Here is a 15900-nt window from a genome sequence, read left to right on the forward strand (position 1 = left end):
CAGAAACTGCCCACTTCCATGAATGTGCCACATCCAAGGCCAAGCAGGAGAAGGACAGAGAGGCCAAAAAAGCAATAGGAGTTGCCCACGACTCTCAGACTTAAGGATCCACCAAAGAGGGAAGAAGCTTCTATGCCCTCAAGAGTTTTAGCTCTTGCAAGCTTCCTGTTCATGGCTGCTCTAGCAGCGGCCATCACTGCCCCTGCCACAGAAGTACCAGGGTTGGAGCATGAGAAAATGGAAATAAAAGGAGAGAAAGAAAACCTAGTGTGTCTCCTCCACTCAACCTGAGCTTTAGGAGTCTCTTTACCACACCTTGAGCCAAAAGCAAAGGGTTTTTTTCTGGATCTCTGTCTACTATACCACAGTGCTTACTTCAAGGTTTCAGGTTATACTGAGTCAGGCTGAGAGATACTAAAGTTAAAAAACCCAGTAAGCTCATGACTGGCTCAATGGCACTCTGAATTCAGGTATTCTTTCCCAATACTCCAGCTGATATTTACTTTTCAGAGTTTTCAAATAGCTGTCCATGTATTCTGTGTGGATTTTATAGTTGACTTCAGGAGAAGATAAAGGGAGGCGTGTTTTATCCATCTTACCCAGAAACAGAAGTACATCATTGACTTTTAAATTATATTTTTAAGTTAAATGTGGCAAGCCTTGAATACATATTGGTTTTACGTTGCATCTTCCTACCACGCTCTGCCCGACATTGGGCAGGCATTCACTCACCTGTCTCTGTGCTGGCGCCGATTGGTGGTCAGGGCCACAGCAATATTGTCCCATGCTTTGCAAACCTCCCCTTGGCCTGTGTTCTCACAGCCCAGCTGATGCCAACATTCATCAAACACTGCTTTCCACTTCTCATCAGCTGGCACTGCCAGGTTTCCTAGCTTCCTGCTAATAAATTCATGTCAAGGTTTTATTAGCGACTTTTTTCTATGCAAAAATCATAAAGAAGAGAAACGAATATACAACTGGGAGTGCTTCTGTAATTAACACAACTGCCTAGATTCATAGTGATTCTACTTTTAAAAACATAACAAAAATTTTAAAGGGATTATTTTTAGCGACTTAATTCTTATCAGATTCTACAGTGTATAAATTGTTAAGTACAAAGCACATCAGAATTGACTCCTTTGCTTTCTACATTTCCACAGAATTGATTTTGTAAAATTGATTCCTCCTAAAACAAGGACTTTCTGTGCATTGCACAACTCACAATGAGAACTGTGAAAATGCGTTACGTACTATGTTCTAAAAATACTCTAAGAATAGAGATGGTACATAAAATATATTGAGCTCCCATCAGAACAACGAATCTGAGATGTTACCAAAATAGAAAAATAAAGCTAAAGCTGTAATCAATAAAGGAAGATACACATATAAAAAAACTTCTTAGAAGTACATAATACACTAAGAGACTTAGATTTTGACTTTTTTTCCATATGTATAGAGTATACTATTCCACTTGGTATATATATAGGCTTGATCTTTACTTTTCAAAAATCAAGTTGTGCAACGGTTCCATTTCAGAATGCTCTCTTTCAATCAACTTGGACACCTGCACCACTAACAGTAAGATTGTTCCCACACACAGAACTTTTATTTTAAATATAAAGTGACTTAGCTATCTATAGTAGTGTCAGTTGACAATTCAAGGAGGTTCCATTCTGGTGGGGAAAAAAAGACTTTAAAAACTTGTTCTGTATTTAAAATATTAACCAGATTTGATAAAGACAACTCAAAACATTCAATCATTAATCCAGAATTTATACTAATTACTCACAAGACTTTGGGTCTGTCTTTATCACTCTCATACAGACTAGGCTTGAAGTAGGTTCCAGTGATTTTTATCCCAGATCCCCATTCTCCACTAAAACAACCTTCAATGTAATCTCCATTTGGCATAGTCAGTGTTCCCTAGGTAGTTAGAGAAAATGTGGAATTAGAGAAAGTATTTTAAATTTAAGAAATCAAGAGGGGAAAAAAAAAGCACTAAATGATTAACATTTGTTTTTAACTTACTTTTTACAAATCCCCAATACTTAAAAATAAAATAAAATAAAAAAAGTGTGTATGTGTATGTGCAAAAAGAATATGTGAAAGTAATCCTGGGTAAAAGAAAATAAATAACAGGAAAAATTAGTAAAATATTTTGGGCTGAATGAAATGAACATATAACTTATCCAAATGTATGGGATGTGGCTAAAGCAGAGCCTACAGGACAATTTTTAGCTGTAAATTCCTATATTAGAAAATAAGAAAGATCTCAAAGGATGCTGCTAAAGCAGTGCCTACATGCAATTTTAGCTATGAATGCCTATATCAGAAAATAAGAAAGTTCTCAAATAGTAATCTAAAATTTCACCCACCTTACAAAATTAAAAGGAGTAAACTAAACCCAAAAAAAGAAAAAGAGATAATAAATAAAATCAATGAGACAGTAAACAAAACAAAAACAAAAAATAGAGAAAAATCAATGAAACCAAAAGTTGCTTCATTGAAAAGATACAGAAATTTACAAACAACTAGATTAATCAAGAAAAAAAGACATAAAATTACAAAATCAAAAACAAAATGGGATATATTACACCAATCTTACAGAAATTAAAAAGGTTAGAAGGGAATACTAAGAGAACAACTTTATGCCAACAAATTAGATAACAGGTAAAATAGGAAAATTCCTAGGAAGAAACAAATCATCAGAACTGATAGAAATGGAAAATCTGAATAGACCAATTAGAAGGAAATTGAATTAGAAATCTAAAATAGTCTCACAAAAGTAAATCTCAGGCCTGGATGACTTCATTGGTAAATTCTCCAAAACATTCAAAGAAGAAATAATAATACCAAGGCTTCACAAACTCTTTCGGGAAATAGAGAAGGGAACCCTTCCCAACTCATGCTATGAAGCATTTCCTTGATACCAAAGATAGAAAGACATCATAAGAAAATAAAGCAGTAAACCATATTTTGTCAAAAAACTTTGACAAAATATTAGCATTATATCCAGTAACATATAAAAAGGATTATACAATATGACCAATTACAATTTATCCCAGGAAAGCAAGGTTAGTTTATAATCAGAAAAACAACCAATATAAACACTATATTAATAGAATAAAGGACAAAAACCACACAATCATCTCAATAGGCACAGAAAAAGCCCTGTGACACAATACAAAACCCATTTATGATTTTAAAAACTCTCAACAAATTAGGAATAGAAGGGAACTATCTCAATCTGATTAATCTATGAAAAACCTTTAGCTAACACCATACTTAGTGATGAAAGATTTAATGCTTTTCCCCTAAAACAGGAACAAGGCAAAGATGTCCACTCTTGTTACTTCTATTCAACATTCTACTGGAGAATCTAGAGAGTGCAATCAGACAAAAAGAAATAAAAGGCTTCAAGATTGCAAAGGAAGAAGTAAAACTATATTTGCAGACAACATGATCCTATATGTATGAAATCATAAGAAACACACACACACACACACATATACACACACACACACACACACCCTACTAGAACTAATAAACGACTTTAGCAAGGTTTCAGGATACAAAAACAAAATATAAATATTGGTGCATTTTTATATAATAGCAATGAACAATTCAAAAATAAAATTAAAAAATAATTCTCTATATAACAGCTTTAAAAAAAAGTTACGAATAAATTTAACCAAAGATACGCAAGAGATGCATATTGAAACTATAAAACACTGCTGATAGAAATTAAAAATGATCTAAATAAATAGAGAAACATTCCATATTCATGGATTGGAAGATTCAATATTATTAAGATGGCAACTCTCCCCAAATTGATGCAATCAAAATTTCAGCAGGCTTTACTACAGATTTTGACATACCATTCCTAAATTTATATGAAAAGGCAAAAGATCCAGCACAGCCAAAACAATTTTAAAAAATACCAAAGTTGGAAGACTTACACTTCCCTGATTTCACAACTTACTAGAAATCTACAGTAATCAAGACAGTGTGGCACTGGCATAAGGAAAGACATATAGATCAAGAAAATATAATTTAGAGTCCAGAAATAAACATATTTTATGGTAAAATATGTTGACCATACTTAGGGATGTTAAGAAAATTCAACAAAGGTGTTAAGAAAATTCAATGGGAAAAGTTGCTGGGGCAATTGGATACCCATATGCAAAAAGATCAATTTAGACTTATAACTCACACAATATATTCAAAGTGAATCATAGACCTAAATACAAGAGCTAAAAGTATAAAGCTTTTAGAGCAAAACAAAAGGAAATCTTAATAACCTTGAGTTAGGCAAAGATTTCTTAGATGTGACATCAAAAGCATGACTCATAAAAATTTTGATAAATGGGACTTCATTAAAATTAAAAAGTGTTGTGTTTCAAAAGACTCTATTAAGAAAATAAAAACATGGGCCGGCCCGGTGGCTCAGGCGGTTAGAGCTCCGTGCTCCTAACTCCGAAGGCTGCCGGTTCGATTCCCACATGGGCCAGTGGGCTCTCAACCACAAGGCTGCCAGTTCAATTCTTCGACTCCCGCAAGGGATGGTGGGCAGCGCCCCCTACAACTAAAATTGAACACGGCACCTTGAGCTGAGCTGCCGCTGAGCTCCCGGATGGCTCAGTTGGTTGGAGCCTGTCCTCTCAACCACAAGGTTGCCAGTTCAATTCCTCGACTCCCACAAGGGATGGTGGGCTGTGTCCCCTGCAACTAGCAACGGCAACTGGACCTGGAGCTGGGCTGTGCCCTCCACAACTAAGACTGCAAGAACAACAACTTGAAGCTGAACAGAACCCTCCACAACTAAGATTGAAAGGACAACAATTTGACCATTGTTCCCCAATAAAGTCCTGTTCCCCTTCCCAAATAAAATCTTAAAAAAAAAAAAAAAGAAAATAAAAACACAAGCCACAGACAGCAAGAAAATATTTGTGAATACTATATCTAATAAAGAACTTGTACCTGGAAAATATAAAACACCCTTACAACTCAATAAAACTATAAACAAATTCTTAAAATGTCACAATATTTGAATGGGTAAACTGTGGTTTCTCTTATTTAAATAAATTAAATAAAAATTTTTAAAAATATATTTGAATAGACATTTCACCAAAAGATACATCAGTTGTTAATAAGCATATGAAACTATGCTCTAATGACATATGACATCATTAGTCACTAGGGAAATGTAAATTAAAACCATGAGATATCAATTCACACCCACTAGAATGGCAAAAAGGAAAAAAAAAACAGAGAATAAAAAATGTTGGGAAAGATGTGGAGAAATCAGAATTCTCATACATTAATGATGGGAATATAAAATGATACAGCCACTTTGGAATACAGTTTGGCAGTTTCCTAGTAGTAGGTTAAGCATCAGTTTACCATACAACCCAGCAATTGCACTCCTAGGCACCTACCCAAGAGAAATAAAAACATGTTCACATAAGAAGTTGTAGTCAAATGTTTATAGATTTTTATTTACAATAGTTTAAAATTGGAAATAATCAAATGCCTATTAACTGATGAAGGAAGAGATAAGCAAAATGTGGTTTTGGAACACTCTTCAGCAACAAAAAGGAATGAAGTACTGCACATGCCACAAAATGGGAACACCTCAAAAACATTTTGCTAACTGTAATATGCCACACAGTAGAGACCACAATGTTATATGATTTATAGGAAAGGACCTAAAAAGACTAATCTGCAGAGTGATCAAGTCCATTAGAGGTTCTCTGGGACTGGAGGTGGAAACAAGGCATGATTTCAAATAGGCAGGCGATGGGTAATGGAAATCTTTCTGGGTGACGGAAATGTTCCAAAATTGAACTGTGGTGTGATTGTACGACTCTATTTACTAAAAAATAATTGAAATGTACACTTTAAATGGGTGAATGTTATGTATGGTAAGTTAGCTTTTTACAAAGTTAAGAAAAAATTAAAAAGATTGCATTAGAGAGACAAAGAAGAAAGTTTCCAACCTTTCCACTAAGAGTCCAGTCATCTGAAAATTCTCCTCTATAGATGGTATCATCTTCAGAAAGTAAAACCCCACTTTCCTATGTGAAGAAACAAAACAAAATAACACATAAAATGTGGGGTAACTTAAGAGTACATGTAGCCACATCCCCCAAAGCCTTATGTGATCTGAAAAGACAAAGCAGTACTACGAAGGTAGAACATTTAAAAAAAAAAAAAAAAGAAAATAAAAACACAAGCCACAGACAGCAAGAAAATATTTGTGAATATTATATCTAATAAAGAACTTGTATCTGGAAAATATAAAACACCCTTACAACTCAATAAAACTATAAACAAATTCTTAAAATGTCACAATATTTGAATGGGTAAACTGTGGTTTCTCTTATTTAAATAAATTGAATAAACATTTAAAAAATATATTTGAATAGACATTTCACCAAAAGATACATCAGCTGTTAATAAGCATATGAAACTATGCTCTAATGACATATGACATCATTAGTCACTAGGGAAATGTAAATTAAAACCATGAGATATCAATTCACACCCATTAGAATGGCAAAAAGGAAAAAAAAACCAGAATAAAAAATGTTGGGAAAGATGTGGATAAATCAGAATTCTCATACATTAATGATGGGAATATAAAATGATACAGCCACTTTGGAATAGTTTGGCAGTTTCCTAGTAGTATGTTAAGCATCAGTTTACCATACAACCCAGCAATTGCACTCCTAGGCACCTACCCAAGAGAAATAAAAACATGTTCACATAAGAAGTTGTAGTCAAATGTTTATAGATTTTTATTTACAATAGTTTAAAATTGGAAATAATCAAATGCCTATTAACTGATGAAGGAAGAGATAAACAAAATGTGGTTTTGGAACACTCTTCAGCAACAAAAAGGAATGAAGTACTGCACATGCCACAAAATGGGAACACCTCAAAAACATTTTGCTAACTGTAATATGCCACACAGTAGAGTCCACAATGTTATATGATTTATAGGAAAGGACCTAAAAAGACTAATCTGCAGAGTGATCAAGTCCATTAGAGGTTCTCTGGGACTGGAGGTGGAAACAAGGCGTGATTTCAAATAGGCAGGCGATGGGTAATGGAAATCTTTCTGGGTGACGGAAATGTTCCAAAATTGAACTGTGGTGTGATTGTACGACTCTATTTACTAAAAAATAATTGAAATGTACACTTTAAATGGGTGAATGTTATGTATGGTAAGTTAGCTTTTTTACAAAGTTAAGAAAAAATTAAAAAGATTGCATTAGAGAGACAAAGAAGAAAGTTTCCAACCTTTCCACTAAGAGTCCAGTCATCTGAAAATTCTCCCTCATAGATGGTATCATCTTCAGAAAGTAAAACCCCATTTCCCTATGTGAAGAAACAAAACAAAAATAACACATAAAATGTGGGGTAACTTAAGAGTACATGTAGCCACATCCCCCCAAAGCCTTATGTGATCTGAAAAGACAAAGCAGTACTACGAAGGTAGAACATTTAAAAAAAAAAAAAAAAGATGATTTTAAAAGTTAAGGACATAGAAGTTAAAAAAAAAAAAATCAATAGTAACTATATACAAATCTTCCACTCACCATCATTTTATTAAGGTGAAAGTTGCCTTCATAGTATAATCCAAACTGGGTAACTACCACACCATTCCCTTGACATACATCATCTTGCCACATTCCCATATACTTTTCCCCCCTTCATAGAAACAGAAAAGAAATGAAATGAAAAATCAATGATAAGGATGAGGTAGGGAAAAAACAATGATCACATGGGAGATACCAAGCATCACCCCTAGGTGGCATCTGTTCCATTTTTCTAGTTCAAGTGGTTAACTCCATCTCCTCAGAAATGAGACAATGTGATAGAAAAAGGCATCTTACTTAGAGAAACGTTCTCTTAGGAATTTGACATTATAATCCACCTGACATAAATTTGCATACACTCTATGTATTTCCACGATAACTTTAAAATGTATAATCATGAAAAGAATGTTAACAATTCATCTCTAAATAATTTCATTCAAAATGTATTAGGTTGGTGCAAAAGTAATTGCGGTTTAAAAGGTTAAAACCGCAATTACTTTTGCACCAACCTAATAATAGGTAGATTCAAACCTATGCACAATTTTTTCTTACCCCAAAGTTTATTAACTTAAAAAAAAAAGAAGAAACGGGGTTACCATACAAGAAGACTCATTCTTCATCTATTCAAACTTAGAGAAATCTTATTAATCTCCACTAAAAAGACAGAATAAGTACAAACTCCTTGTTAAAAATAATCATGGAGTTTAGTAATAACAGCACATTTTTAAAAATTCCATTATGACAATAACATGAGGTGGAAAAAGAGTACATGTTAAGTCCAAAAGCAAATCAGGTCAAACCAAATATGGAGGCAAAGAACTATATTCCTCCCTAAAGTTTGACGGAATTTAACTAAGCTTGATTCCTGGGTTGCTTGCATGGCGACTAAGAATTGTCTGACCTGGTAGGAAGACCTAAGCAAAAAAGGTATTTAGCAAAAAGATACCATTTAGCAAAAGATACCATTCTATGACCCAGAGGAAATTTCCATAGGTTCCCCCTGACCTTTTACTCCTATTATCTACTGACTGCATTAAAGGTTTTCCTTTGTATAATAGTTAAAGATTTGGTAGCCTCTTTGAAACATTAAAAGCTTTTTCTTTGTGAAGCTTTAAGAAAAATGGTACCAACATTAATTCTGAATGATCCTGATATTGTAGAGAAGTAACCTATTGTTATGTTCACAAGCAAATGAATAACACGATCTGGCAACTGTCTTATTAAAATTTTTCTCAACACAGTCAGATTCAGACACTCAACCTTCATAAAAATTATCACTGTTTTTGGAGAAGTACAGGAACCTTATCCTCTCAAACTAAACTTTGAGATTAGAAACAGAATACTGTACCTAGTGATATCATCAAAGACACCATATCCTGCTTTCTTATCCATTACCCACTGGCCAATGAACATACTGGGAGAAGAGGAAGTCAATTTTCCGCTTCGTAGGAGCCCATGACCATGACGCATGTTATCTTGAAAACAGCCTTCAAACACTTCACCAGAGGCATAACTGTGGTTAAAAAGAATGGATAAAGATCACAAGCACATTGAATTCTCATGCTTATTTTTACAACGTTTAGGAAATTCAAAATTATACTCATGTCTCACTGATAGCTAAAATTATTTGTTTATATGATTATTTTAATCAATCAAAATTCTCATTTTTGAATGACTAAAGCTAAGAAGTTAAATATGTCACAGGTGTTATTCTGTGTTAACAAGGGGGGAAAAAGGGTGAAAATTAAATGAATGCTCTTACGGGAAAATGAAATGAGTGACCTCTGAAAGAACGATAGGTTTGTCCATATTAGAGTCATATACTAAATACAAGATAAATTTACAGGCAAGACATTTAGGAGATTCTATGTGAAAGGTGGGGTTTACAAGGTTTGTACAGTTTTGTTAAGAATTAAACAATACCCTAAAATTTTCACATTGTGATAGATGAGAGGTTGATAATTAAAAGAAGACTTTACACAGTTTCAGTCATAAGAAGAGTAAATAAAATTTACTCCTTGAAAATTTTGGCTACATAAACATTTAAGTTTACATGACTGTTTGAAAAAGTAACCCCAGTGCAACAACCTTTCCAATGTTATTACCTATAGACTCCCTGACCACACATTTTTCCTTCTTTCCAATGGCCCACATAATGGTCTTCTTTGTTCAAAGCTTTGTTTGGGATTCTGTATTCTCCATACCTGCCAAGGAAAATAAAAAACATCAGAAGATGCATTTATGACATATTCACCCTTTGTGTGTATACATTTAACAAGGAGAACAGAGATTGCCTGTAGGAGGAAAGGAGTATATGGAGTATTGGCTTTAGCTGTATCTATTACCTAAGCTATTTAGCAAGTCTTAGAGGAGTGGGACATCAACCCCACTATGCAGAGATTAGGTGTTTTAATCCCAAGTCCAATGAAAAACAGAAAACCTATGTCCTAAGCCTATCTCTGCCACTCATTAGTCACATCACCTTGGTAAGTCCCAGGACACAGCTCCCTCATCTGTATAATAAGGGGGTGAGTCAGATTATCTAAAGTCTCTTCTCATTCTAAAATTCTATTAAAAGGAGACTAAAATATATCACAAAAATTTACATTATCACATACACAAAAAAATCACCTACCCAATTTATATAATTTTTTCCATATAGCAAAATAAATTGCTTTATCTAACGTGATACAAAATACTTCATTGCCATACATTTATCATGTAAATATATCTAAGTGTTAGAACACATGTCGAACTTATACAAAAAAATGCTATTGAGTACCATTAAGATAATACAGTACTTAGAAGATTTCCCCTTTAGCATACCACAAAAATTAAAGACGACTTAATACTACTGAAAGGAAAATTTCTGTATATCCTTTGTAGGACATACTATCTCAACGGTCTCACCATCAACACTACCCAAGGTTCTCAGCCTTCACAACTACGAAGTGGATAGAAAACACAGTCCCAATTTAACAGATGGAAGACTGTGTAACTTGAGGTCACACAGCTATCAAAGTAAATGATTCATTCTAGGTAAATCAAGGCTGTATCCTAAATTCCTAGCTCTCTTTGTGTTCACACATCTGCATTATAAACCTTACTATATGGTATGCATTTCTAAAAACAGAACAAAAATCTCCTTATTGTTTTGAAAATAACTCTGAACACAAAATAACATAGTAATTTGTGACTGAAGTTGAATTCACCCTCATGTTTTACACAATTTACTTACCCATCTTCTAAGCCATTCCTGAACATGCCAGAATACATCTTTCCATCTGGCCACTTCAAAACCCCTCTGGAATGCATAAGCAAAGAAAAATAGATGTCAATTAATGTTTCAGATAATCATTACATCCTCAGTAATTAGACTCTCATCCTCACCCCAGGTGTAAAACTGAAACATGTTCACCTGCCATGAGGCTTCCCTGAAAACCAGCGTCCATCATAGGTTGCATCCTTTAGGCGAGGATCCTTGTAGAAAGTATATTTGGCACTGCGTGAAATGGGTGGTTCCTGCCTCTGAATACTGCCACTTCCATAAGGTGGAAGATCAGACATCCCCCTCAAAGCCTGATCCACAGCTTGGCTTATAGCCCGTAGCCACTTAGTCTAGGAGCAAACAGTATTGATAAACTTAAGGCAACAACACATCACGCATTGCTTTGAATCCTGCTAGCTTTTCTTGGTGTAATTTTTCTGTCTCCTGATGCTTTTCTTATTAATTAACACTGATTGGCTCTTGGAATTCACTGCTATAGGTTTAAAATTAAGACACATTAAAAATAAGTAGATAAAAATGTATAGTCTTGGTTTAATGAAGATTTATCAGACATAATTATAGATCATTAGCCAAGCAAACAATTTTTATCTCTTCTTTACTACTGTAACAGACAAAAACATCTAGGCCAAAGACTGAAAGAAAATACCATAATGGACTAACCTTTTCCTGGGGTGTTGATGAAATCAGAGTGAACTGCTCCTCAGGTGTAGTTATCTTTAAGCCATTCCTAAAACGTTTATAAGGATAAATACTTACAATATCCATTCTCAAATATGAAAAATAACTTGTTTATTTCAACAGGAGAAGTCAATTAAATGTAAATGTAGTTATGCCCTGGGTTTGGGTCCCACAGTGGGAGAAACAACACAGTTACCTTGCTCTGTGCTAAACCATGGGGATGTGAGCAATAAAGAAACCCTTCCACCACTTGGATCTGTCACGATCTTTACCACAGGCCATTTTACTATCTAGTGCTGGGAGGGTAAGCCTGATTATGCAGAATGGGGAGGCCTCCTGAGCCTTTTTACTTGAATAAGGAAACAATCAGGGAAACAAAGGGAGAGAATTAGGGTGGGGTGAGGGAGAGGGGCACACTTACACAGCACCAGCTTCTTCAGAAAGTGGCTCTGCCCATAGTGTGGCCAAAGGGAAAACATGGTGTGTGGAGAACTGAAACAATGAACATGGAGACACATCTGAGGAAGCCCATGTGGGCCCTGGGGTCTCTGCTGCAGAACCTCTTGCAGATGACTAAGTCCACATGAGTGCCACCATCTCAGCCAAATAGTCCCAAACATGGCTAACCCCAATGGGTCTCACCATCTCTGCTGCAAGGACCCTGTCACATGGCTGATACTCATTTTCAAGATGGAAACTAAAAAAGCTCCCTAAAATCCAGCCCATACCACATATGCAAGCTAAACAAGTCCCTTTTATTCAATAGTTTCAGTGAAATCACAATAGATTTAACACAAACTGATGGTATAACTAATTAAATTTTAAATAGAGTATGCTTCTTCTAAGGTTGGAATCTGGCCTACCTGGGCATGGACTAGGGCGTCATTAAAGAGAATGAACCAGTTCACTGAAAACCTCCCAGCATGCTGCAGAGACAGGGCTCGGTTACTACTCTCACACAGCAGTCGACGCTCTGGCTTCCTTAAGGAATCCTGGAATTAAAAACATATACAAAATTGAACAATCAAACTTATCTTAACCTACAAAGAGGAAATGAAAGATATACAAATCACATTTAGAGAATTTGCTGGTCATAGCTTAGCTTGGTGTTAAACCTAAATCTAGGTGTAATCCAAACATTTCATAAAATTAGCAGTCAAAGGTGATCAAAAACAAAACAGGAACCAACAAAAGAAGGTGAGATACATGTTCAGGGAGGACTACCAGAGGTGAAGGAAGGTTTTAATGTTTAGAGAATCCATTGCTGTGGTCCTTAGAGCACCCTTACAAAAGGGGTCATTAAAGCATTATTACCATAAACAAGTGAGGAATGGAAAAAATGATGACAGTTGTTTTGGATATGCCTGCTGATTGCTGGGTTAATGACAATTGGCATGGTTTACCGTCATTTTTCCAGGAAAGGTCTTCCAGAAGCCCAGTGTGTATTCTGCTTCCTTCCTTTTCCTGCCGAGATGGAGAGCAAGAGACTCATAACAAGAACTGGAATCCTGCAGTTTCTGGTATTCTGGAGATGTCTGGAGGCCAATAATTAAGGGGGGGAAAAAGAATATAAAACAATTGTCCAGAATTTGTAGCCTCAGTGTGGTTTAGATACCTGGTATTATATTTAGGGAGGAAATCCAGCCTAAGAACGGACAGGGAGCTGAGCAAAAAGATTGGTTCTAGAAAATTCAACTACATACAGGTACATATGAAATAGAAAAATAACTCAAGGGAAAAGAAACAAACACTGGCAGTTATCAGTGAGGAGACCAGCAGAGAACCCAGGATAGACCAGGAATTCTCAAATGTTCTGGTTTCAGGGATTTCTATTTTGCTTATGTGGGGTATATCTATTGATATTTACCATATTAGAAAATAAAGTGGAAAAATACAGATATCTTTATTTATTTCAAATAAAATAACATTTTACATGAAAAATAGATAGTTTCTAAAACAAAAATGTTTAGGGAGAAAAGTGGCATTGTTCTACATTTTTTCGAATCTCTTTATTATCTGGCTTAAAAGATGACAGCTGGATTTTCATTTCTGCCACTACATTTAATATCATACGATATGTTGTTTAGTTGAAATATATGAAGAAAATCTTGTTTTATAAAGATATAGAATTGGGAAAGGGGCGGGGGTGAGTATTTTAATAGCCATTTCAAATAATTGTGGATATTCTCCTTTGAAACTGTACCAAAACTTAAGTGGTAGTTTCTTTAAGAGTAGCTGAAATGTGGAGTCTGAAACTACATTAATCAAACTTTTTGTACTCCATTACATTAAAATCCTGGTCTATCTTACACTTTCAATAGAATTTTTACCTATGTATGACTTTATAACATTGGACATTTGGAAAATATTGGTTTAATGAGTTATGCAGAGCTTCCAAATGTTGACACATTTTATTATACAACAAAAATCACATGTTAGTATCATTGATAATCTCATCAGAAAGTCTTTAAGTATTAGGAAACCGCCAAGCTCACAGTGACAGATACATGTTTCCTGCATTTTAATTTTTGTTTAAAAGTTCAGATTTTATCATTGGCAACAAATACTGTCAGTTGTTCTTGAAGTAAAAGGCTCATTTACTCATTTAGTTATTTTTTGAGAAAATATCTGCCACACACCCAAATCTGAATAACCATAGTTTATCTGTCAATTGTTCAAATTAAAAAAAAAATGCAGCTCTCAATTCAATCACAATCTTGTACTTTCCTTGAAAAACCTCCGTATTTTGGCATGCAACAGAGCTGCTTTAGGTGTACTTTGCATTTCATCATGGAGAATATTAAAAAGATGTATAGTTCGATGTGTGGGATGGATGTTAATTAGACTTATTGTGGTTATCATTCTATAATATACATATCTCAAATTATGTTGTAATCTGAAACTAATATAATATTATGTCAGTTACATATCAACAAGAAATGTACACACAATGGTTGAAGGTGAATAAAATAATTTTCACTGCTTCATCAAGAATATTCTTAAGTGAATAGAATTATCATATGACCCAGCAATCCCTCTTCTAGGTATCTACCCAAAAAATCTGAAATTATTTATCCGTAAAGATATATGTAACCCTACGTTCACTGCAGCATTATTCACAGTGGTCAGATGTGGAAACAACCAAAGTGTCCTTCGATACATGACTGGATAAAGAAGATGTGGTACATATATACAATGGACTATTACTCAGCTATAAGAAAAAACGAAATACTGCCATTTGCGACAACATGGATGGATCTTGAAATTACCATGCTCAGTGGAATAAATCAGACAGAAAAAGTCAACAACCATATGACTTCATTTATATGTGGGATATAAAAGTAAAAGCAACAAATGAACAAGACTAACAAACAAAAACTCACAGACACAGACAACAGTTTAGTGGTTATCAGAGGGTAAGGGGCAGGGGAGGTGGTAGAAGAGGTTAAAGGGGGTCAAGTATATAGTGATGGAAGGAGAACTGACTCTGGGTGGTGAACACACAATGCAAAATATAGATAACGTATTATAGAAATGTACACTGAAACCTATATAATTTTACTAACCAATGTTACCTCAATAAATTTAATAAAAAAATAAAAGAATATTCTTAAGTGAAATTGGGTTTTTTGGTGTGTTTTTTTAACGGCAAGTAGATGGCAGCAAAGAACACAATGACTATGAGTCCAGTTTGGTACCTCTACCTTCATTCATGCTAAGGAGCCAGCAGTTTTACTCATCTTTACTTTGCATGGTCAGTACAAATGACAACACTGGAAAGAGCAAATGTCTCAGCATTGTCCTGAAAATAGTCTGATCTTGCGACAACCCAGAAAGGGTCTTTGGAACCCACAGGAGTCTGCAGATCAATCTTTGAAAACCAACCATGGGATAGGGTATAATTGCTGTGCCTTATGAAGAGTGAGCAGAAGGTAAGATGAAAGGATGATCCCTCCCATTCATGCGTAATTACATTCCACAATTGTTACAGTCATTCATACTCATTTTTTCCATTCATTTAAGAAACATTTAATGGTATATAACATACTTACATACTTAGAACAGTACCTGGTACATGGACTGCATTTAATAAATATTAGGTATTATTTTTATCTAGAGAAATATATATATATATATTTTTTCTTTTTTCTTTTCCTAAGCTGTTCCTTAAACTTAATAAATACCAATTTGCAGTGACAGAACATAGCTATGTGTTTTGAAAAAACTTCCACAGACGATTGTGATCCCTAACCCTCGTTAAGGACTACTGACATAATGTGAAAAATAGAACGGAGAGCTAACGCACTAGCAAAGCACAGAGAATCTGAA

At 34.8% G+C, this 15900-nt stretch overlaps 1 protein-coding gene across 7 annotated transcripts in view; it reads right to left on the reverse strand.

Moving 5' to 3' along the window:
* Positions 1-15900, reverse strand: part of ALS2 (alsin Rho guanine nucleotide exchange factor ALS2) — a 75176-nt gene that overhangs the window by 11757 nt on the left and 47519 nt on the right. For 6 of the 7 annotated variants that reach the window (XM_074340147.1, XM_019726815.2, XM_074340126.1 and 3 more), the window contains 12 exons: positions 12975-13106; positions 12435-12563; positions 11993-12063; positions 11554-11620; positions 11023-11222; positions 10843-10908; positions 9710-9808; positions 8953-9117; positions 7605-7716; positions 7306-7383; positions 1790-1923; positions 733-900 (listed from right to left, as the gene is read on the reverse strand). In XM_074340147.1, the coding sequence (XP_074196248.1) occupies positions 733-900; positions 1790-1923; positions 7306-7383; positions 7605-7716; positions 8953-9117; positions 9710-9808; positions 10843-10908; positions 11023-11222; positions 11554-11620; positions 11993-12063; positions 12435-12563; positions 12975-13106 (1421 nt within the window). The remainder of the gene's footprint in view (positions 1-732; positions 901-1789; positions 1924-7305; positions 7384-7604; positions 7717-8952; positions 9118-9709; positions 9809-10842; positions 10909-11022; positions 11223-11553; positions 11621-11992; positions 12064-12434; positions 12564-12974; positions 13107-15900) is intronic. The other variant, XM_019726817.2, reaches the window with a different exon arrangement.

Source organism: Rhinolophus sinicus, linkage group LG01 (genome assembly GCF_036562045.2).
Source record: "Rhinolophus sinicus isolate RSC01 linkage group LG01, ASM3656204v1, whole genome shotgun sequence".
Classification (NCBI taxonomy): Eukaryota; Metazoa; Chordata; class Mammalia; order Chiroptera; family Rhinolophidae; genus Rhinolophus; species Rhinolophus sinicus.